Source organism: Perna viridis, chromosome 5, assembly GCF_037379345.1.
Source record: "Perna viridis isolate PV_CMFRI_1.1 ecotype Kerala chromosome 5, ASM3737934v1, whole genome shotgun sequence".
NCBI lineage: Eukaryota > Metazoa > Mollusca > Bivalvia > Mytilida > Mytilidae > Perna > Perna viridis.
The window spans coordinates 33,589,455-33,615,262 of NC_142449.1; the positions used below are offsets into that span (position 1 = coordinate 33,589,455).

Genomic DNA, 25,808 nt, shown 5'->3' on the forward strand with positions numbered 1-25,808 from the left:
TTTGGCAGGCTTTCGGAAAACGCTTGTTCCTAGCCCACAGCCCATAATTGGAGCACAACATGCTAACCGCTGTGCAGAACCTGATGTCATTCCCATTTTTTTTGCCAGTTCATATTGCCAGTGCTTTATATTGTTTGGTGTGACATATCTTGTATTCCTCATCTTTAGTTATAAGAAAAATTTCTTTTTTATTTGAATCCCTACTTTGTGTATGTAGATTGTTCTTTTTTTCTGTTTTGACATTCAGGCCATGTCTGGATTTTGACATATTTGAATTGTCCCACTGCTGATCCTATGGTCTTGTTTTGCTGATATCCTAAACAGTTCAAGTAACAATCCCCACAATCAACCTAAGCTTTTCATATGTGGAACAGCACCTAATGGTACAATTTCAATAAGATCCACACCCTTGTTTTCAAGTTTCTGTACAGACTTGAAATGTCTAAGGACGATGACACCAACAGCAGTATGATAAAATTACAGGACTGCAATTATATATAAATTATCAATGGATTCAGTTTGATCTCTTAGATTTGGATTAAAACATTTATATTTGACAAGCTTCTCGTTTCTATTTGCAGGCGAAAACAAAACAAAAACTTCTGTATAATATTTGTAATTATTTTTCCATTATTTTTTTGGCCTGTACAATTATGTAATCTATTTACACATATACAAAAAAAAAACCTCTAACAAAAACATAGATAACATTGAATCAAATCTTAAACAGACCTGACAGTCAGAAATATTTAGACATAATTTAGATAGACCTTACACTCAGAAATAGGGGCACATTTTAGGCAGACCTCACAGATAAAAAAAGTCAGAAATACAGACATATCTTAGGTAGACCAGTGTTTCAATCATCAGTAATTTTGAAATCTAGAAAAATGGATCCATTTTCAATACTTATATATTTCGAAAAGCTATTTTAAAGAAAAAAATAATTAAAAAAATCTTCTGTATTTAAATAAAACTGAAGATTTAATCCCTTTTAAAAAAACAAATTATCTAGTTTTATTGTATAAAAGACTGATGCACAGAAACAAATGACATTGTTTTGAATTTGAAAATCTACTACACACTTATTAACAGGTGTTTTAACCACTTATTCATACTAGAAAGTAAAAATTAAAGATTAAAAAAGAAAATTTTCTATTCAATTATACCAAATACAGATTTGCTTCCATTTTAGATAGGACAAGTTTTAACATAGACCTGTAATTTATTAACAGGTCTATGGTTTTTATTTTCCTACATGACCCTGTTCAATTAGGGGTGATATTTATAGAAATATTAGAAAGCACTCTTTTACTTATTATCAAGAAACATTTTTGCTACATCTTCTCCACTTTCTAGATACCCATATAATTTTTTTTTAAAAACTCGGGAAATCAAAATTTCCAGATAATGATGTAAATTCAGAAATTATTCAGCATCTCATGCAATAAAACAAAAATGAAAAGTAAAAAATTTAGTTCACCATAAGGCACCACCTTTTTTACTAGCAAGGAGGAGGCTTGGGATCTTTTTGGAAAAAAAAATTTCCAAAATTTGGGAGGGGGAACATTTTGCTGAAATAGATATAAAAGTTCTGCTCGTGTGTGAAAAAAATTCCTCTCCGATTACAGTTGCCAGTGTTGTAAAGGGGTAGTTGCCAAATAAAATAAATCCCAGGCCCTCCCTAATGATAAGAATGGTCCATGCCAATATGGAAGTTCAAAAATGATTAAATCAGAATAAATTCTGAATTTACAGTTATTATACTAACATCTATGTATTAAAGAATGAATCATAAGACATTTTGAAAAATGATAACATTGTTTTATTTCTAATAAAAAGCAAAACTATTATGATGAAATGTTCATATATTGCACAAAATGACATGACCTTAACAGCTACTTTCTAAAGGGAAGTGTGAATTGTGGAGGACTCACCAGGAAGTAAATCATTCTTTTCATAAGGAGGTAAATTATATTTTTGTTAATGATATTCAAACATGTTATAGAGAGTTAATTTTACAATTTTGTTAAAATTAAGTTAAAATATAAATTGTAAACTTCACCAAGATATTCATATAGGTATAGAACATATAGGTATTATCCAAAAACAAAAATTACAAATTAGAACTAATTTGAATACAAACAATTATTTAAGTTTGACGAAGCATAAGAGAAGTTCCCCTTATTCTCAAATAAGTTCAGAAAAGGATCCTGACAGAATATACTGCTAGCAACTGATATGGAAAAAAAGCCCTTCAAAAATACATGTACAATTTGGATTCTGATTAAAAACTCTTCATGTGTGGCTTGATCAATTAAAATGAAAGAAAAATGGCAAAATATACTGATTAACTTTTGGAAACCATTTTACTTAAACAAAATAAGTTGTAACGTCAACTTTTTTTTAACATCTAAATGCTAAACAAAATTTAGATTAACAATTCGGGAAGGGAAGTTAAAATATTTGATTATTAGAAAATAGACAAAAACTCTTGACATCACAATATGCCTTTCATTCGTTCATTATAAACTAAATAAATAATTACCAGAAACAGTTCAGAAGAAAGTTTAAAAATCTTAAAATATCTAACAAAAAACACAACCATATATTAAGACTACATATTTGTGTCAAATTATTGAAAGACTTTCCACAAATCACATAGATAATCATACATGGTTTATGTTTGAGAAAAAGGAAGTGTTAAATACTTCTCCGTCTAAGAATTAGGCAAAATGTGTATAAGGTGGGGCACGTGAAGGGAAAAAATGCAAAGATTCTATTGCATTAAACAAGTATCTATACTTTATAACTTACAGAAATAACCATCAGAGTGTTTGTAAAATGTGCCTTTTTAAGATATTGATAGGTCGAATTCAGTTGAAATACACTATGGAAAAATGTTGGGAAAATTTTTCCTCACTTTTTCCTTATTTAAGCAGTCAAAAAAATCTATGTCACAGATATAAATAGCTTTTCAGTTGTTTTCTAGATGTATTGAATATATCTGCGGCAAAAAGACATAATTAAGGATTATGTTGTGCCACCCACTAACTGATTCTTACACAGAATGGTACTTAGAGAATTTTCATTTTCAATAAACAATATACACTTTATTACTATGGCAATAATCATTTTAAAAGAAAAACAGTATTAGTGTACTTTGTTTAAACTGACCAAATTAGACAATGCTGTGACTTAAAATGCTGTCACAAAAATTATGAACCATTCAGATGTATATTTAAGCTAGCAAAAAACTTCAGGTAAATCAAGAAATTTATTTTTTAAGTCACTTCTATTAATACAAAATATCAGTCAAATCTTAACATTATGGCACCATTATCTATCAATTTGCTGTCAGATAAAATGAGGGTAATCCCACAAAACTAGTATTTGGTTATTTTTTCCTCTTCTCCCCCCTATAAGTATGAAAGAAGTAGAAAAATGAAAAAAAAAATACACAAGATTTAGACAGATGAATTCAAAACATTTATTCATGAGAACTTCAAGATTTTTATAGATTCATCATAATGAATAAAAGAAACAAATGAAATCCTGTCATTTGATTGGTCAATATCTCATTACAATGTTATCACGGAAAACAGCATAGACCTATAATGAAACAAAACATTAACAGGAATATGTGACATTGAAAACATTCATCACATTTGCTACTCACAAATTTCATCACTACTTATTTAATAATAGCTCCTTCTAAAAAACATGCAGAGCATGATTCATAATGTCTTTTATTCATCACTCATAGGCTGATATGCATTCAAAAGACCCCTTGATCAATTTCTGAAATTTCAGTTGCCATAGAATGGTTTGATATAAATAAAAAAAGAACAAATATACTTTTGTAAGGAATATACCATATGTACCAACATTAAATATCAAGACTTTTTTACCACACCTGTGCTGTATAATAAAACTATGTAGTTCAATTTTTCTTAACCAACACTGATACTGAACTAATTTAAATAAAAGTTTCACGATTTGCTGAAGGCATTTCAGCTGATTTCGTTCAAAGACAAAAACATAAATAAATCTCTTATTCTCTGCCTGATTTTTAGAAGGATTAGTACTTAAAATTCATAACAAACAATATAGTTTCTATGTCCTTTTGTACATATCATACAAATATACAAATTTAATGGATAAATATTGTTCATGATTAATAAATTATCTTATCCTGTCACATGATAACTTTTCTAATCACATGATCAACATGTGACCTACTATGACATTGTCAATTCAAAATGACAATAGCATGGTAGACCTTTATAAATCATGTAATGACTATTTATTGCATCAAAATCTTATATAGAAAAAAGCTCTGGTTATCTAAACGAAGGCCGACAAAACTGAATACAAACAAATCACAAAAATGACAGCATCTGTGCCTGTTTAAAAATACTGAATAAGTATCTACAATTTCTATTAAAACACATTAGTTTATCTGTTATGTATTTTCTATCATGTTTTATACAATAATTTTCCCAAAAAAATAAAATATTTGAAAAAATAAAAGAAGCAAAAAAACTTACAGAAAAATATAAATTCTACCTATGAGATTCTAGTTAGTAAGATTTAAACAATTCAAACCTACGTCCATTTCAATAGTCCTAATAACTGTTAAAACCAGGCAGGGGATCAATTGATATTCGTTTTTAAAATAAGTGCCATGCAATTCATATTAATGGAAAAAGAATTCAAATTCATATTTTTGTTCCTTTAGAAAACAGTATTATATTCTGACAGAATGTCTTTACATGCTAAAATTTGTAATTTTGAATGCAGTATTAGATCTTTAAATTATGATAAAAAGCCAAAACAAGTCTTAGAAGAAGAGGACAATCTTTTTTTTTATAACACCCAAATAGAATATGTTGACAGAAACTTGCAATGTATGAAAAACATGAACAGTAAATACATGTACCTACGATGCTAGAAATCTTAGTGTTATTAAACAATACCTCTTGAAATTTAACAGAACAAAGCTTAATCTATACCTGTTTGAACTTCCATTCACTGCCTGATGTTCACACAAACCAGTATGCTAGATTTGATAAATATAAGGGTAACTTGTGTAATATGACAGCACCAATACACATTACCAGCATGTGACTGCATCATGTGATATATAAATCATGTGATAACCATGTGACCTACTGTCATGATTCTATTGTTTGTGTATCACTAATATTTGCATCAGTATTTTTTTCAATGTTTTCATTGCTGTCAGCTTCTGTCTTTTGTTCATCTGTTAAATTGCTACTTTCACTTTCACTCTGTTTACTTTCACTTTCAGTTCTTGTGCTGTCACCTTCATTTTTAGATTCCTGAGAATTCTCTGTTTCATTTGAAGTCTCTTGTTTAACTTCACTTGATTCCTGAGACAAGTCCTCAGATTTATTTACTAACTCCTTTGACTCTGTTTTGTCCAGTTCTTTTGGGATTTCTGATTTATCAATTTTTTCAAAATCATTATCACTTTCTTCGGTACCTTGTTCTTTGTTATCTTCAGCAACATTTTTCTCATCAGTTTTATCAACTTGTTCACTAGATCGATCATCTTGCGGTAAATTCTGATCATTTTCATGGAATTCTTTAGGAATATCACAGCTTTCAGTAGTTGTATTGTCACCATTTTCCAATTTTGAAGAGTCTACTTCTTGTTTACATTCCCCCTTTAATGTATCTAAATCTTGCACTTCTTCAGAAACAAATTCTGATTCGGTAACAAGGTTAGGAGTATGAAGAACATCAGCTTTCAAATCACCCTCCGGAATTTGAGGGGGATCCAAATCCTCAATAGTCTCTTCATCTGATGGTTCAATTTCCTGAAGGTCACTTGTGTCAAATTCTTGGGGAATTTCTGTTGCTATGGCAACCTCTGGTTCAATGAGTTCAGTTGACTCATCCATCTGGGTATCTTCATTACTGTCATCTAAAATATTCAAATGAAAATGATAAAGCTTGAGTGCATAATGGAAGTCTTTAATTAATTTGTATGTTTCACATGATATTATTTCACACTTTATTATCTACATCAAGTGATACACAAACAATGAATATTATATCTTATATCTAAGATATAAGTGACCTCTCTCAAATCACTGAGTTGATGCCATTGACAGGTGACCTCTGTCAAATCACTGAGTTGATGCTATTGCAATTTTAGTTTATGCATCTTGATGACAATCCATATTTATTTATGACAATGAACTGTAAAATCTTGAACTTCGTGTGACTGTGGAGATATCCACAATCCACAGAGCATAATTTGTAGGAACTACAGAGAATTTGTAATCTTAATACCTCTATTATTTGTTCACCACCAATTAAAACAATAATTACATTCACTTTGGAAAGTATACTGGTGATTTTTTAAGCTTCCTTCATAGTATATACACCAATAATTCAAGACTATAAGGAGGTCACTAGGAATTTTATTTTTTAATGCTTTGTTTCACAAAGGCCAATTTACTAAAAAATACTTGTTTAATAGATCCTATTCAGATTGAGAAGTCAGTAGGTATATATTTCGCAATTGTGGAAAGATAATTCAAAAAGATCACATTTTTCACCAATTGACAAGTTTGGTAGGTAACCTTCTTTACATGAGGATAAGTTACATTTGGAAAGACAGGCAATTATATTGAATTCAGAACATCAATACCATGAAAAGTAAACTTTAAGCAAATAATTTTTTTACCAGGTCAGTTTTTTTGTGTGGAAAATAAACATGAAAATATTTTTTTATATATTAGCTCTTCATACCTTCACCTTGTTGCTGAGGAGTTCCATCATCAGATGACATTGTCGACGTCTCAGATACCAGGCTCTGTGGTCGCTCACGTTTTACAGATGCAAGATCAGGGGCTGAGGAAGATGAGACTTTCCGCTGGATTTCTCGTAGCATATTTAACTCATCTTGAGCTGCCTTCAGCTCTTTCCTCAACCTTTCCCTTTCTTCATCACGAGTTCCTACCACAGCCTGTTAATTATAAACACATTAGAGTTAAAATCTCCATGAAAATTCTCATTGAAATATGTAACTATCATAAAACTAAGTGATATAGGCAGAAAATACGCAATGAATAAATCGAGTAAGTATGTAATTCATTTTTAATCAAACAACCTTCACTAGATATCCAACTTAGGGTCAAGAATGGTGTCCAAATAATCATCTTGTCAGTTAATTAGCATAGATAGTGTTGTCTACGAATAAAATTAACATTAAAATGTGAAAAAAACAAAGACAATCCTTTTTTGAAATTGAATAAAATCAAATTCCTTGAAGATCCTTATTACTAAAAGATCAGCTGCAATATGGCTGTAGATGTTTGACTAAAGATTGACTAAAATCATATTTAAGGGGGAAAATTATCAATGTTATTTCTCAAAGCAATTGATAACATCTCATGAAAAAAAAATATGTTTTTGGTAAATATTCATAACCATAACAATATCAGTTTACAAGCAATGTAGTAGAGACGCCTTCCTACAGCCAATTTGCAAATTATTCTCTTTCTAAACTTTTCCACTATCAGACAAATACTCTAATACAAGCACTGGTTATGTTTTCCTGAACAGTTGTTATTCAATTATCCAGAACTGAATATTTAGTAGCTCTCTTTGTAAGAATCATGCAAAATCTGAAAAATGTGATACACCCCAAAAAAAGGCTACATATTTTTATTTTTGTAATTAAGTTGTTTTATGGGTCTATACTATGAAATGAGTAATTATTCATTCAAATCTGCCTGCTCTTTGGAGATAATCAACACTGAAAGTCCAGTAGATTCTATTGTATTTGAGTGTCATTTACAGAGTTATCTCCCTCAATTTTGAAATCTACAGTACATTCTATATAATTTTTATCTCCTACATGTTATTTTCTGTTTACTATGACATTTCAAACAAAATATCAAAAATAAAAATATGTAGGCTTTTTACCCATGAATCACATTTTGCATGATTCCTAGCTGGAGTGCTACTTAAAAATTCAAATGATCTTGAACAAAATGCTATTTTTTTTCAAAAAAAAACTGTACAAACAATGCTTGAAATGTTTTGTATTTTCTACAATATATAAATCTATACCTCTTGCTGATGAAAAAACTTAACATTTGAATAACAATTTATATTTGTATGATTCAATAATTCATAAAAATAAATCTAAAGGAAAAATGTTTTTTTTTTTTTTTAATCATGAGCAGTACTACAAAATCAGTACGTAAAAGAGACAGAAAACTGCTTCTAAATTTTCCTACCTTCACTTACTTGTATGTTGAAATCAAGATACCATTTTTATTTTTAACTCGAAGCCCATGGCATGCCAAAGCAATAGAGGAAAAAAAACTTTAATGAAAAACCAGGAAAAGTATAAAAAAAAAAATGCAAAATTCAATTTTAAAAGTGAAGAAAAGGGTGTAAAAAAACAACACAGTACAAATGAATGGAAAAGACACAACAAATCTGACCCACTTTTATTCATGCATTCCATTTAAAAAACCCATGCCATTAATTAAATCCTTACATCCCTCCATTTAAAAATATAACTAGTACCTCCCATAAAAAATACTTCATAAACAATGGGATTCTGATCTGTAGAATATGGAGTTATTTCCCAATTGCAAGAGTGTCTTTCATTACAGATGTCAAGTTCAAATGCAAAAGAATCTATGCAAAAGGGAGATAACTGCTATATACAGAATTTAAGGAATGTCCCTTGTAACTACTGAAGTATGTCTGATGTATTGATTTGTTGAGTTATAAACAGTCTTAACAAGCTTGTCTCTACATGAGCTAATACTGTTTTGTGAAATTCATGTGAATCTATCTTCACATGAAATCACTTGAGTTTGATGTGAAAAGTTCACATGAATTTAATGTAAAAGATATATTCACCTGAATTTCACATGAACAAATTTTGTTTGCTCAATTCAGGTGAATATCATGTGAATTTCATATGACCTAAATTATGAATCTCGTCATGTCATAGCTACATACCAAATTTGAAACTGTTCTGATAAGTAAAATCTGGTAAAAATATGACCAAAAAAAAAGACTTGGCAATAAGCACCTGAGCAGACAGACGGACAGACAAGTTGTATGCAGCTCAGCAATGAGAGTACCATATAAAAATGCAGTAATATGATACAAGACTTATTCTATGATACAAATCTACATGGTTCATTTCAGAAAGGAATACACAAAGAATGTAACTTGGACTATTATAGCAAATAAAATAGATAACTTTACGGAATAGAATTGGTCTTCCCTTGATTGATTAACAATTACTTGATGAAATGACCATGGTAGTGAACTGGATAATTGATAGATAGATTTAAACTTTTTATCAGACACAGATTTAAATACATATAGAATGACAAAAGGTTTAAATATCCTGTCAGTTCAGTCAACTACCTAAGGAAGTTAATCAGGTGATTGTCATTTAATCAAGGGAAGACTTTCTCTTTTCCCTGAAGTTATCTATATTACTTGCTGTAAATAGGAAAATACATAGGATTTGTCTACACTGAGCAAAAAAAAATACTGGTGCTTTTACTGATAAAGCATATTTCAGCAAAAGCAGAGAAAGGAGTATTAATTATTCTTATATTTCATTCTATTCAAAAGCCACGCTTGCATTGTTTAACTACATGTGCATCTCTGGGGCCTCTCTTTTCCTTTTTCTATTCAGTATAGTACACTCTAAAACTCAAAAAAAAATACTCAGCATGCCAAAACAAAAAAGTAATGAAACTTGCAAGCTTCTGTTGCCAGTATTATTGTGTTAATATAATTTTTCAAATATTTGCATATAAAATATTTGGAGATTAGTGATGAAAATTTTCCAAGGCTTTGACTCACAGAACTGCTTGCTGCGGCTGCAGTTAATGCATGATATGCTCGTGTCTTCTCCTGAATGTGGAAAACATGGCCGGTTAAAAGTAGTCAACACTTGTCAAGATACGATGTTTAATGAGGCCAACAAAAAAATGGAAGTTGGCATAAACCAAAAACAAATATAGGTACAATTGAAAAAGAATCATGATGGTACAACCAAATACATGTACTGAGTGGAAGAACGTCATGTTTGTAATGTAGAAAACTTGCTAAAGTTTTACTGAACATTTTCCAGTTTCCTCAATCATCTTTTTTTTCCTATCCATCAAAAAAAAAATATTAAATACTCTTTTTTGGAACTATTACTGCTAAAAAGAAAGTGAAAATAAAATAATAAAATATCTTACAAGTCATTTAAATCAAAATATGATTAAAATTTCAAAAAGCATTTATTCAATTTACATTTATAAAGTACAAGTCTATGACAGAATCAGGCAAAATGGGAAAAATTTGAAAAAAAAAGTACCGGTATGTCAAAAACCCACCAATCAGATAATAAAATTTAAATATCAAAAAGAAGTCTCCTTTACTAAACTGACTACTATTCAATCTCTGCCATCATTTGATATGTTTGGAAATAGTTCATTAAAACGTCATAAAATAGAGGTTTTTGACAGAGTTATATGCTCTTGACACAAAAATTTGCAAGTCACTTCAATTTAAAATAATTTGCAAAAATGTTGTCTTTATTCCTTGATTCTGATAGAACAAATAGACAAATTACAGTCATCCTCTGCCTGATTCTCACTGTGACTGACACTTAATATTTAATTTAATCCTCATCCACTGCCTGATTCTCACTGTGACTGACACTTAATATTCAATTTAATCCACTACCAATAAAAATTACTGACAACTTATTCAGTGAAATTTAAATTACTTAAATAATGTATAAAACTGAAAAAGATTAAAATCTCCTTATTGGAAGAAAGCAATAACATCTTTATGGAGAAAATAATTTCTGCAAGCCACTTTACAAAAAAGCCACATTATAAAGACAATAATTTCTGTAAGCCATATCTAACTTTGACAATTACAGACAAGGCATTAACAAGACATACACTGAGGAGCATATTAGATTATTTAGTGGCATCAAAAAGCTAACAAGTCCATTTATGGAAACATTTAAATTGATAAACAGTATACACTTTAATAACTTGTGGTTTAAGATTCCTTTGACAATGAAGATACACCTCCAAGCCAAAAACTAAAGAAAAAGGATAAAAAACGTTTAAGGTCAAATTAGCCATGATAATCCATTATGATATGATATGTCATCTGAAGAAAATATCCTTAATCTAAAAAAAAAGTCTTCGGCAAAAAGAATAAAAAATGCATTTTGGATTGCACGATTCCCAATCTATTCTTCATTAAACAGGTGTTTAAATGGATCAAGAACATACCATATTTGATTTGGAAATGCCTAAAAAATGAAAACTAAACACACTTATTTCTTATCTTAACTTAGGACTATGAATGTTCCATCACCAATTTATAAACAATTTTAGCTAAAAGTATGTGGAACATAAAAAGCAACTGACAAATTGCACATCCAGAAAATCATAAAAACTGGGCTAATTTTTTTTTGGACTTGCTAAACAGAACATTAACATCTGAAATTCTCATCATTCCATAAAGTAAATATTGAAAACAGAAATCATGAAGGGAGATAACTCTTACCAAAAGATTGGTGAGAATCTGGTTCATTCTGTTAGCCATTTCCTTCAGTTTATCCATGGGTATAGGCATCTGAAGGTCCTCCTGCATTAGGCCAGCTAGAAAACAAAAGATACAAATGAAAACGAATAACAAAATTCAAAATTCAAAATCCAAAATCCAAAATAACATAACTCAAGCATCATGTAGAGCAATGGGCTTATCAACAGCTATATATCTTGTTAGTTAAATATTAATAGCATGCCAACCAAAGGTCATGCCTCAAACACAGCTTAACACCATGCACAAGGATACTTCTCTACCATACTGAAGTGACTCAGTTCTAAAACTTTTTTCACCATTATCAAAAAACACTTTAGCTTACAACTTCTAGAACCTTATATATTGGTTACAGTACAGAAAGAGACATACCATGACTGATCACTGACACAGTGGTACACCACGCTCTGAGTGGTAACCCACATTTTTTTCCATTTTTTTTTCAAAAGAGATATTCCTTTTTTTCATATTTTGAATGAGATGAGTATTTATAAGAAATCTGAAGAAATAATGTTATTGGTTACCACTCTCAGAGTTGTGTACCACTATGCTGGTGATCAGTCATGGTATGTCTTTTTCAGTATTGTACTTCTTTAATCTATCAAAGTACAAAATTCCCCTAACATCAGAATCTGAAATAGGAGGTGCAGATTTTTAATATTTAAAAAATATTCTGGGAGAACACATTAAATTCCATTAAGTGGTGTAAGAGGAGTAACAAATAAAAAATGAGTACTCCTCGGCGTAACAGAAATATTAGCATGAAGGAGGTCAGACAGAAAATCGGATACCACCACCCCTATCAAACCCTCTTTGCAAGCAGTGGTATTTTATTGCTAGGTATTGATTGTCAAGACTACCTTTCCATTCTACAAACTGAAGACAGTAAAAAAGATAATTCTAAGATAATGTAGACAACTTAATATATGACTGTAAAACATGTCAAATTTGTAAATTTGTTTTCAGGAGATTTCAGTCCATTTCTGAAAGAGTTCCCTTTCAAGATCACTATGTTATATCCATGAAATCAAAGGGAGTGTTTTTAATAAAGCTTAGTTTCTAGTGGTGGATCAACGGGGAGGTTACAGGGTGTTGCCCCCCCCCCAATCACATTATTTATTGGAAAATTTATCATTTTCATGTGTAAAATTGAAAAAAATGGCAAACAATATCCTTGCACCCCCCCTTTTTCTGAGAAACCCTGGCTGGCACCCCTTCATCTAAAAATGACTGGATCCCCCCTGGTTTCTGTTCCTTGCATCTTGGTAAGATATTGTTTATGTTAGTTCTACAACATACATTCTCTATCACAAAGATCAATTATAAATGTTGAACATTCCTCCATGGTTTCCTGAAGTGTTGCATGTAGGTTTTCCATCTCTGGCGTCACTGGAAGCTGAAAATTTTATAAAGTGTCATTAAAATTATATTTCTAACATACAGTATATTGGAGCTTATTAACCTTATTTGTATGAAATTCACATGTATGTTTTGAAATATAATTCTGACCAATATACTATTACATTATTATTCTAATTTCAAACAAGAAAAAAATTCCAGTAGATGTTGGTAATCAATGTTTCGTTGTGTCCTTATATTACTTTTTTAGTTTGATTATTATGAATTTTCCACGTTACCATGGATTTATTGTTAGGGCCTTTAAAAGCTTGCTTGCTATGTTTACACATGTTATAAGCCTTATGGTGAACTCTGAAGGTATTACTGTTTTTTATTTTAAGAAGGTAGACCTATGGGAAGGGACACAACTCTTACAAATCATTAGAACTTTTGTATTCAGCATTTTACATCAATCTCATGTAAGCATCAAAGTAACTTGGATTGATTTCATTCTGTGTCAAATGAAAGCTTGATAGGCTTTGGGGAAATTGAATATGATACAAACATATCACTGATTCCAAGAGTTATGTCCCTAACCCTAGGTCTACCTCCTCAAGTTATACACTGGTGCATCTGTTGCATTTCAACATGTCCATCATTTTCCATCTTGTCGATATTTACCTGCAGAGTTCTGTCCCTTTCTTCAACCTCATTAATGACCTCTGCGACCAGTCTTCGTTTCTCCTGTAGACTTTCTTTAATGGCCTCGTCTATCCGCCTGGCACGTTCTAAAGGGGTTGAAACAAGCATATCACATATCATGCAAGGGAGGTAACCCATGCTGCTCACTTACACAATACTATTTCAATAAAATGCAACAACATTACCACCATTTTCATAACAAATGTCGTACCAACCTCCTTTTTTTTTATCTTATTGACACTATTCAGACTTGCAGAGGACATCTTGTAGATGCAAAAATACAATAAGCCAGTCTATATTTGATGGTAATATTTTAGGTTTTTAAAGAAATAAAGTAAAGAATCATTTTCATAAGGTTTTTAAAGAAATAAAGTAAAGAATCATTTTCATAAATTGCATAACAACACGATTATGCAAAGCAATGCATTTACAGACAATTGCTTTCAATGATTTTTCAATACACAAAAATAGCTAAAATAAACATAAGCTGGTTTACAGTACATTGTTCTGATTATCTAACAGGAACTGGTCAAATGTTATCTTATGTGTCACTATTCTATTATGGAAACCTGAGAATGAGGTATAATATCCAAAGAAGGATACCATATAAGAGTTTTATTTTTCTTCTACGATGCAAAAATTCATTAAAATATACAGATAAAGTGAACTACAGTTCAGTGAAAAAAAAATCGAAAAGACAAATGGAAGGACAAACAGATGGACATACACCATGACCACTATTTACTTCCCATAAATCATTAGTATAAAAAATATCAAAATACATTTATATGGTATCCTAGATGAGTCAGCTATAATTGTTTGTCTACATCGATTTTCTATGTATCAAACTATCATTACATGCAGAAATGTGTGGGTTAGTAGAGAAAGTAAACAATCATACAGTATAAAATCATAATAAAGAGGTCAAAATTGTCCCCCTATACAAAAGGTTGCCACTTATGAAGCAGTCTCATGTAAGCCCCTGACAAATTAAAGGTTGAAATAGTCCCCCTATACATTAGGAATGGGCTTAAGAAGCTGTCATGTAGATATTCAAGCCTCCAATATCATTTTTTTTTCAAAATAACATGGCATGCTTACATTTCAATGAATTTATACTTCCCCAATTACAGCATATTCTCTCCAGTACATATTGTATCCACATTAAAATTGCAAATATCCCAATGTTAAGGTTTCTCTGTGTACTTAGTTTGCTTATCTATGTACTTAAAGCAAAACAATTTTCTAACATAACCTAACCCATTACCAATAAATGACATAACAATCAATTGAATGTCTTTTTTTTTTTTTCTAAAAGTTTCTTTTAAAACAATTGACCAAACCAAAGAAAACCAGCCAATACAATAAAACATATCTTAATTTCATAATAAAATGGCCCACTTCATTACCACACTATTGACCTTTGACATTTAACCTTTAATCTTATTTCTACTTTTACCTAATGGAGTAAGGACTGGTTCAGCAACTGAAGTAACTGGACTTGATATAATAATTTTATCAGGTTGCTCTAGGCAAGGTTCCTGAGTTTCATCAGCTTGTTCAATGATGTCTGAATTGAAAATCTGTGTAGGACCTCTATCTTCCTCAGGTCTGAAATGAACAATTAATTCCATTTACACAAGAACAGGAATTGCAAATGTAAGAAGAAAGCCAAGCATATGTATACAATAAAGAAGGAAAAATAAATAAATACTGAATGAATACTTATTCTAAGCAGAGGTAATAATTGCTGAGGTATATCTTTTTTAAACCTTTGTCAAACAATGTACAAAACCTCACTTATAAAAACACATGTTAAAATAAAAAGATCAGTGCTCAGAAATATATCTATTGATAGATATATCTTGACATTTGACGTCTTAACCTCAAAATCAATACGTGTATTTCTTGTCACTGGAGCTCTTATCTTGAAATTTTTCAACGGAAACTAAAGTTATGTGGGGAAACCCCTTATGGAAACGATGCAATAGCAATAAGCAATATAAAAAATGCCATATACCATGACAAACAAATGTTATTTTTTTGTAGACCTGAATATATTTTTCTTTGTAAATAAATGCTAGAGTATATACAAACCTGCTAGGACTTGGAATGGGTCGTAACTGGGTGACATGAGAAGTTTGATTTCTTTTATATGCCTCAGCAGATTCTTTTATTAGTTTTATCCACCTGTAAAATACAGCAATGTTATCAATAACTTTCTGATTATATAAAGAGTGTGTTTGAAAAGATTCACCACATGTCTGTAATAGCAGAAAGTTCTCTGTAAATTTCAAGTTCAGAAAGTATTCTATTTTTTATTTCCTCAGTCATTTTAAGAGGGAAAAAGATAGGTTTTATAAAACACTGTAATAAAGATTAATGTACAGTGGAACCTGTCTAAACTAAATCTCTTTTGGACTTTATTTGTTTGGTTTTGACAGTTGTTCATTTTACACAGGTTAAAAATCAAAGACCTCACTTTTCTATCGTTCAATTGAAAATTTTCTTTCTGAGCAAATCCAATGATGCAGAGATCAAACAATGGTCTTTCTTCTAGTAGAGAAAGCATCCTTGAGTGATGCTGTACTGTCAGATCCAGAGTGATACTGTATTGTCAGATCCGGAGTGATACTGTATTGTCAGAACCGGAGTGATACTATACTGTCAGATCCAGAGTGATACTGTACTGTCAGATCCGGAGTGATAACGTATTGTCAGAACCGGAGTGATACTGTATTGTCAGAACCGGAGTGATACTGTATTGTCAGATCCGGAGTGATACTGTATTGTCAGAACCGGAGTGATACTGTATTGTCAGATCCGTGTGTTTTTGACATGCATGTTTCTGAATTTTACCCACTTTGCCCAATTCTTACCGATACTAATCCTTAAAAATTTCACTTCAGGCAAAAGTAATGATACTTAAAATAAAAAAATGAAAGGAACTTCAGATTGAAGGACACCCCTATTACTTCACATTCATGAGTAATCATAAGAACCAAGCGGAAATCAAGCAAATACAAACCAAGAATAAAGACTTGACAGGGAAAACAGACAAACACAACAAAGAACATAAAATAACTACAATAAAACTTAGGAAACAGAAGTAGATGAGCAACTATTACTCCACTAAAAACTAGGAGCATGGATCAGGTGCACCATAAGTGTAAGTGTCCTCTGCTTTTCTAGAAACAACTGCCAAGTTGCTCCTAAAAAATCAAGTCTGGTGTAGACAAAAGATGTAACCAGGAATATCATAATTGAAAGTGTTTCTTATACAGTCCTCTTTTATTGGGTACAGATAATAACACATCTTTTTGTAAAACAATATTGTTAGAGTACTTTTATTTGTGGATATCAATTTTCCTGGATTGCAGAAAAATTGTCAGTTCGTGGATTCTTACATGCGTGGTTAGACATTTCAAACAGTACAAATAAACAAAAAAATATATGTATTCAAATTCGTGGTTCGAGTCAACCACAAAATCCACAAAAATTGGCACCCCAAAAATATCAGTACTTTCACAGTAAAACAGTTTTAAGCCTCAGACTTACTTTTTCTGTTCTTCTCCTGTGTGGGCTGATAATTCATAAATCTGGGACTTTGCCACAACAAAAAATGCTTTTTTATCTGAAAAAGTAACATTCAAATTATTACATGTCATTGATAATTTCAGTCCTTATAAAATTCAGACACTGCCTATGATAAGGTGTTTGATGGTGTAGAAAAAATCCATCGATCAGACAATGTTTTTTTGGTCTACATATGCCATACTTTTAAATGTAAAAATAGTCCTTTCTGTATAAAGATCTGCACTTTTGAGGAAACTTCACTTCAATCTCCCACTAAAATCAACCAAATCAAGAACAATAACTCTTGCAAAGTGCTAATTTCATCTACAATCTATATGAACTTTTATCATAAAAGCGCAGCAACCAAATAAAAAACAAAGACTGGTTATGTGACCTATAACAGTTTCTGAACAAGAAATAAAACTGAATTTGGTGGTTTTTTTACATGCATGAATCTCCACCTGTCTGATTTTCATAAAGACTGCTACTTAAAGGATAAATAGCCAAAATATTTTGAATACTGAAAAAGGCACAGACTTAAGAATTGAACAGTACATGTTATGTATACAGATATTCTTAAAACAAGGGATCATATACCATATAAGTGGTTATTTTTGTGGTGATTTAATTTTTTGCTATAATTGCAGTCAAAGTTGGAATGCAAGAATATTTAAGAAGATAAAAAAACTTATTCACCTTTGTCTTATTCACTGAATTATTTGTCTGCTGCAAAAATTACATTATGCAAAATAAACCTCACCCAGTTTTTGAAGAAAAGCTTTACATTTTCCAAATACAAAAAAAACAAAAAAAAACACGTAACAAATGTTTTTTTTTTGGGTTTTTTTCAGGATAACCATTTGATCATTCTATTGATGACTACTACATGTATATAGATTTAAGCAACAATGTATTAATATTCCAAGAAGATATTTGTTTTGTGATGAAATTGCATTGTATTTCTAAGCATTAGCTTCTTCAAGTAAAATTTTCATGTTGTATAGTGTGTATAAAATTTACAATATCTAGCTCAAGTTGCATAAAAATCTCAAATTAAGATTTCCCCTCAAATCCTTGAGTTTTTCTTCAATTTCAAGTGATTTTATTAGTCAAAATTAGACAAGGCAACAATTTGAGATTTTTAATGATGCCAGCACTGTTAGATATAGAAAATGAAGATATCCCTGTTTCCAATATACTGATTAATTACAGAAACAAGTCTTGCTTGCTTTTTTTAAAAATAAAATTTATTATAACTATGATCCTATACATCAAAGTATCAAAATCAACTGTTTGATTAAAGTCATCAGTTTTATTAAAATACCAGTTTTCAGTTAAAAACTAGAAATTTTCAATGATTTTCCGTGTATTGGCACACTGGTTGCTAAGGGAAATGAGGGACCTTGGTTACCATGTTCTCCATACACCATAGTAGCTTGATTTTTATTTTTTTTTTACTTTGGTGAGTAACTATGGGTTATACACTAACAACAAAAGCAATATCAGCTTAATTTTGAATACTGGCCACTGATTCCTTGACGCTTATAGAGAATTGATATTACATTCTACAGTTTGATTCTACCATAAGGCCATAAAAAAATTTCTAGATTCTCATGCACACCTGACCTGATTTTCGCATCCACTCAATTTGTTTTTTGTTGTTTTTTTTTTCTCCTTCTAATTTACGTAAATATTATGTGTCTTGTCTAGACCCAGTTTACCAGTCATTTCTTAGTAATTTACTGATTGTAAAACATTTTCTTTGTTGATATTTTTTATAGGTTCCAAAATGATGAAAACTGGTATAAGTGTAGCAGTAGAGAGTACTTTGATTGAGCTGTTTCTGTACGTTTGTGCTGGTCAAATTGATCGCCAAGCACAAATAGATGTTGATAAAAACAAGACTAGGTTTTCAGCATGAGTGACAGATACTGTAGGAAAAAATACAAAATAACAAATAAAATTCGTCCCACACCCACCCAAATTTTTTTTTAAATCTGGATGAGTATGTATGAATTTTTTCATTGTGGCCTAAGCGACTTCAGGTATATTTACATTTTAAAACATCAAATCCACCTATAAAGACTTTACCAGGAGGCTGCATTAGCTGCCGAATTTGTTCAGTTTTGATTTTACTGAATTTTGCTGATTAAATGAAAATAAGTTTGTAGTAATGCAATTGAAACAATAAATGTCGATGATACCTACAGAATATTGAGAAAACAATGTTTTTTTTTCCGATCAGAGAAGATTGATAGCACTGATCTAATTATTTTTTGCCATTACTTCAGAAGATAACCAGCTTTGAGTATACCCCTGCTTTCCCCCAAAATTGTATTCTTTCAAAAAGTCAGTAGGAAATAGTTGTCTTACTGGACCAAAAGCAGTCTGTGCAGCATAGTACCACTTGCTTAGGCTACATACCAAATATCAAGTGGTTGTGATCAAAATTTCCTCAGAAATATGTTAAGAAAATCCTGCTTACACACAGAAGGACGGAATGACAGACAGAGGTAAAACAGTATAACACCCCTCACCTAGAAAGCGGGGTTAGAGATGATTTTATGAGGTCAACAAACAAAGCAGAAATTGGAAAAATCGGATGTAAATACACAGTAAAAAAAGTATCGTAACGGTAAAATCCGTATTTGAACATGAAAATCCGCTAAAAAACAGAATAAAATCATCCATGTATATAAATCATCCATATAATAAGAAAATGTACACAAACCTGTAGCTTTACTATTTGCTGCCAGCACAGAACCTAAATCCAACAGTGGACTAAACATATATTTACTATCGTCTTTCCCCGCCACAAGCTGGGTACTTTGAAATTTTAGCACTAATTTTTCATCTTGTTTTTGTAACAATACTAATACATCCTCTAGTAGCACTACATGAACATCCACAGTTTTCTTCTGGTTTATATTCCATGTTAATTGTCCATCATACACTAATTTATGTTTCGTTAAATCTAATTCCTGGAATCAAATAAGATAAAAATCAATTACTACCATGTATGTCAACAGATAATTTTATTGAAAAAATGTCATACTTATTAAATTATTAGGCCAACTTGAAATAATTTTTTTGTTCCCTGTCTCCCATACAGGAGAATGAAATGAAGGTACGAGGTCCTTTTTCTGTCTGAATTGTCTAAAACAAATTGTACCCCATCTTCTGTGGAAGTTATCTCATGATCGATGAAAGCATCCAATAATCATGAATAAAAGGATAACTAATTGGAAAGGGTAAATAACCAAAATATGATCACGAGTGCCAAAGAATGCCTAGTATTAACAAGTGTGCACTCTTAATTGGAATGAGATAGTATATTTTGGTTATTTATGATTACCAATTGATTATTCTATTCATTAAAGATTTTCTCCATAATTTATTAATCTTTAATTTTAAATCATGTCATTAATGGATTAATATTGGTGTTGTGCTGTTTCGCAGGAGAAAGTCGAGGTTGTGGCATAATTTTGACGTACCTTAATTTGCCTGGAATCATCAGTCAGTGGAGCATCTAATTTTTTCTCTACTTTACGCTGTAAATGTTCCAATTTATAATGATTCTCGTATTCTTTGACAGCTTGATTAACATATTCCAATATATGTTTACTACACTGTAATGCTCTCTCTAGCCTCGTCTGTTCCTCAGATTGGGCTGAAAAGGACAACATGATTGTCATGAAACCTGAACTATTATGGCTTTGATTACAATTTTTGTTTTTAGCTGGAAAATATCCAGTCCTTGAGAAGAACAATGAAAAATAATATTACCAAATATTAATGAAAAAGAATAAATCAAAAATATAATTAATGAAAATACAAAAAAAAAAACAATAACAGCAAAAAATATAAAAATAACAATTGAATAAAGGAAAGAGAGCATGTACAAAAATAAAACAACACTTCTATCATGCGTTTAAACAAATGCTCCCAGCATGCGTGTCAACTACCCTCCCAGTGTGCTTTTAAACAAACTCCCCGTGCACGTGTTGACACAAACACTTTTATTGTGTATTTATCGTACCTCTAAACAAACACAAAATGATGTGTAAACGCATGATAAACAATGCCTGAACGCTAAACATTTCAACTAGTTTAATAACACAAGGTTCCAGTTGTTTTGTATACAGTGAAACCTGCATGAACTAAAACCACTTTTGGACTTCACAATTGGTCCTGTTTAGACAGGCATTCATTTTAACAAGGTTTAAAATACTTTATAACTCAAAAGTGTCTGGTTTTGACAGGTTTTCAGATTATTCAGGGTTTGGTTTAGACAGGTTTCACCATTATTGTCAGTCTTAATGGTATTGTAAATACAATAAACGGCTATGCAGTAACTTAGTTGTTGTAAATCATATTCGTAACTTAAATTCAGAACTATGGTATACATTCCATTTGCATGTTCTTCAAGCATTTACATCAACAAGAACGTGTTGAATAAACACTACTGTCTATAGGTTACAAGGCTGGTAGATTTGTTACATTTCGCCATGTCCTTTCTTTTTTTTCATTGTTAATCATTTTTCCTCTAAAATTCTACACAATAAACTTGAGTACATATTGGTTAGGTAATAGAGGCAACTGTTTACAGTAAAATCTGCCATTAATTGCAAAAAAGACAAAGCCAACCAGTCTAAGCTTATTTATCTCTTCGTGTGAAAAGCAAGGGCCTAAATTAGAAAGCCACTGAATAGCTGAACTCAGGACTGAAACACAGAAACTATGGAACAGTAGACAAGAGTGCTAGATCTAGATAAGACAATGGGTAAGTAAAATCATTCAACTTACCACTTGTATATTTCATAAGACTCTCTATCAACAATGGATATTTAGTGAGTCGCATCATCTGTGTAGGAATGAGATCTTTTAACTGGAGACGTCGCATTAGATTACTGCTCTCAGCAAGCTGTAAGATAGCAAATCAACTATATATCTATTCTTTTAAATTAAAAAAAAAAACTGTACTGAAGCAAACAAATTTAGATCTACCCTTAACATGTGTGAGAAATGTAAGTTAACTGCACTGTGAATCTATTCAGGGTTTAACAGCAATCATATAGAAAGTGACAAAGTGACAATTCATTGATGAAATTGATAAAATGATTAATGACTTTTTTTTCTAAATAGACATGAGCCAACCATTTAATTATTTGATAAAAAGAAATTGAAAGTCCACTCTAGACCCATCTTATTTACTACAATAGTGTGTATAACAATTTCACATAATATTTGCTTCAAGACATTTATATCAACATCTCATATTTAAATTTCTATTCACTTTGCACTTTATATCATAGAATAAGTCAATACAGACTTTTAAGCAAGTTAATTTAAAATTTATTAGCCAACTAAAAATTGTCTTAATGAATGTTCACTGTAAGATAAAAGCAAAATATGGTAAAAATATGAACAATATATACATCCTTTAAAGTTTTGTCAATACTCACAGCAAGAAAATTAGCTAATCTATTATCTTTCTTCTGCCGAGATCGTAAAGTATCTAATGCATGTGACTGGTTACGACAATATATGGCACAGCCATTCCGGAATGCTTCACCCTCCTCCCCATCAAACTACAATAAAAGACAAATACTTATCATTGATAATACTGAATAGCTGATATAAATTGTTCATCAATTCAAGTGCACTATACACTGAATCAAACATGTTGATCTTCTTAGAGTGTATAATTGTTGTTGGATTGTTTGTTTATTTGTTTCTTTTTGTTTGTTTTTTTGTTTGTTTGTCTAATTTATGTACAAAGCCCATTTAAATAGTTACTTTCTTTGACCAATTTAAAAGATTATCTGAAGCAAAACATGGTCTGTAAGCAAACTCATCACTCATTGTGCCAAATCATTACAGTTAAGTGCATGTGTACTGCCTCCACCTTTGAGTGAAATAAGGAAATCTTGCACAGCCAAATATAATAATTTTCAAGGATTTTTTTTCAGCAGGAAAATAACCTACCCTTTTAACCAATATATCTGCTACTTCTACAACAACAGGGTTTTCTTTCCTTCTCTTTTTCATTTCATCATTTAATGACACTGAAATACACAAAGATTCATTCAGAATGTGATCTACCATGTTGAACCGAGATATTTTGCAGAAAATTTGGAGACATAGAAGGATTAATCTCACTTTTGAGCCCCTCATAAATATAAGTGTTTACTGTCTGTGACAAAAACTTTATCAACATCTTGCCCTAATTATAAATTTCATCATATTATCTTTACAAACAAGTAATTTTTTCTTGAATTTCTGTTGCCTTAATCCTTTTTTCTAAACTCTAATATAGGCCAAATGGCTACAGGTACAGACTGCTGTTCTTCTTGTTGCATTAGTTGTTGCTAATGAAAGCTTCCAGGAGGACAAATACTTCCCCCATCTTTCCAATTTTAACCAAAGTGTTTTGTAAAGGTTTACAATAATTAAAAACAGGACTGCATGAACAGATAAAGATCAATATAAATATCCCACAAAATCATACATACTTCCATAAAATCTAACTTATCTTGACTGTTTTATTAGGCTTAAATAAATCTAGTAAAACTGAATTTTTCAGCCTTAGATCTTTGCAGTTAGTATTTCTTTATGATTATATCAAATGACTTTCTTCGCAAGTAAAATATTATGTCATGTTGGAAAAGATATTTTTCTTCCAAAAATCAGCAAAAAGTTATACTTGAATACTAAATTCTTTCACTTCCAATTGAAAACCTCAACACAATAAAACAACTTTCTACTTACTGTGTAGTTTTAACATCTCTTCTAGATTTGGAAACAAAGCTTTGGTAAGGTTATCATTGAGATTGTCATTTATCATCGGCTGGTAAAACAACATATTCAATATCTTTAAATTCTTCACATGTGTTTTTTCTGTGTAAAATAATTCTGGAAAAAAAACACACATATTTATATATAACAAAAGTTACAAACATTTTTTTTTTCATTGGTATAAAGATAGAAACAAGGCAAGATACAACATGTTTTTCAATCAGGAATATATGAAACAGGATCCAATTTTCAAAGAAAATCAAATAGCCTCATTTCATACCTTCACTTGTGATATGAGAATTGGACAGACAGAAAATCTGAATGGTCTTTAAACCTAAATGACCCTCAATTCATTGGCTTGAGACAGTTACGTATGTGATCATGATCACCAGCCTTATCGTGCATTATTCATCTTTCCTTCTTATTTTGACTTTCCAAGTCCCATAACTCTACATAACAATCAAAAGCATCAATCATTTCACCAAAATACCAAAATTCCTTACAAACACCTTTTATTTTACAACAAAAAGTGGAGCCTGCCAGATTAATACCATTACTACATACTGTATATGTATTAATTTTTCTTTTTTTTTGGTTTTGTTTTTTTGTGTTTTGTTTTTTGTTGTTCTTTTTTTCTTGCGTTGGACAGAACATCATGAAAAATAGTACCTGCGAAATTGATTTTTAACACTTTATGACGCTAATCATTTTTTAAACTGGGGAAATTGATGCCCGTGAATATATTCGTGACAGAATCCGCCAAAATTCAGCAGCCGCAAAAATTGATACGTTCGCGATACCTCTGTCAAAGACATAAAATAATTACCGTTAATAACTTCTTGTCTTTTGCGCTCCTTTGGTTTAAGTTTTCGATAAGTTTCCTCAGAAAATATTTCTTTAAGGGGAGGTAATTCTGCCTCTACTTCAAAGTCGGAGTCATTATCTACACTCTGTGGGATGTTATTAACAGCTTCTACAGAAGTACTGGGACTATCAGCACTTCTAAAAAATACAATTTTCAATAGGTGTTTAGAAAATTTTGGCTTAAAGTAAATTTCATATAAGAAGAATTTCTTTATCAATCAAAAGATATCATTTTATGAAGCCAAACAAAAGTGGGGGGAATAGGCATAATTGGAAGTAAACATGGTTAAAAAAGTAGTGCAAGAGTACATTTCTGAGTAGAAGAAAATCATGTCAGAAAAAATAATTTGCGTTTCTGCATTTTTCAATAGAAAGCTTTCATTTTGAAGTTGTTTTCCTTTTTTTTTTTAAATTTATTATTGAAATATTCAAATGCTTACTACACCACTGCATTTGAAGTTCTAAGAAAAAGATATTATTTTATTCCTGTTTAAAAATGTATTCAAAATGTTTATAGATGCATAAAAATCTTGACATTACTGAATGAGAAAACTAAATTGTTGTTCAGAACAGTATAGGTATATACTTACTTTAGACTTGACGTAGATGAACTACCAGAGTTTAGAACTCGAGTTACATTCTCGTCCATATCAACATCACTATAAAGATACAAGTGACACATCCAAGTTAAATCAAATCATCATTTTTATTTTTATTTCTAGCCAAGATGCAAAACAAAGCTAGCATAAACTGCATAACCATACCTCAATCTTTAATGTCAAGTCAGCCTACATAGGTCATGCCAAGGCAACCAAAGCATGTGAGAACAGAAACTTTTGGTCACACAAATACTCTGCATAAAAAAAAGCTTAACAAAATTTGACAAATCTGAC

General features: G+C 30.9%; 1 protein-coding gene across 38 annotated transcripts in view; it reads right to left on the minus strand.

Annotated features, from left to right (window-relative positions):
- Nucleotides 1–600: 600 nt before the first annotated feature.
- Nucleotides 601–25,808, minus strand: part of LOC148617168 (rho guanine nucleotide exchange factor 11-like) — a 123,056-nt gene continuing 97,848 nt past the window's right edge. For 37 of the 38 annotated variants that reach the window (XM_088584580.1, XM_088584579.1, XM_088584582.1 and 34 more), the window contains 17 exons: nt 25,506–25,574; nt 24,878–25,053; nt 24,025–24,168; nt 23,242–23,321; nt 22,719–22,844; nt 22,060–22,177; nt 20,748–20,923; nt 19,985–20,234; nt 17,236–17,311; nt 15,775–15,867; nt 15,137–15,288; nt 13,657–13,763; nt 12,937–13,033; nt 11,602–11,696; nt 9,886–9,936; nt 6,787–7,003; nt 601–5,953 (listed from right to left, as the gene is read on the minus strand). In XM_088584580.1, the coding sequence (XP_088440706.1) occupies nt 5,178–5,953; nt 6,787–7,003; nt 9,886–9,936; nt 11,602–11,696; nt 12,937–13,033; nt 13,657–13,763; nt 15,137–15,288; nt 15,775–15,867; nt 17,236–17,311; nt 19,985–20,234; nt 20,748–20,923; nt 22,060–22,177; nt 22,719–22,844; nt 23,242–23,321; nt 24,025–24,168; nt 24,878–25,053; nt 25,506–25,574 (2,803 nt within the window). In that variant the 3' untranslated portion in view covers nt 601–5,177. The remainder of the gene's footprint in view (nt 5,954–6,786; nt 7,004–9,885; nt 9,937–11,601; nt 11,697–12,936; nt 13,034–13,656; nt 13,764–15,136; nt 15,289–15,774; nt 15,868–17,235; nt 17,312–19,984; nt 20,235–20,747; nt 20,924–22,059; nt 22,178–22,718; nt 22,845–23,241; nt 23,322–24,024; nt 24,169–24,877; nt 25,054–25,505; nt 25,575–25,808) is intronic. The other variant, XM_088584578.1, reaches the window with a different exon arrangement.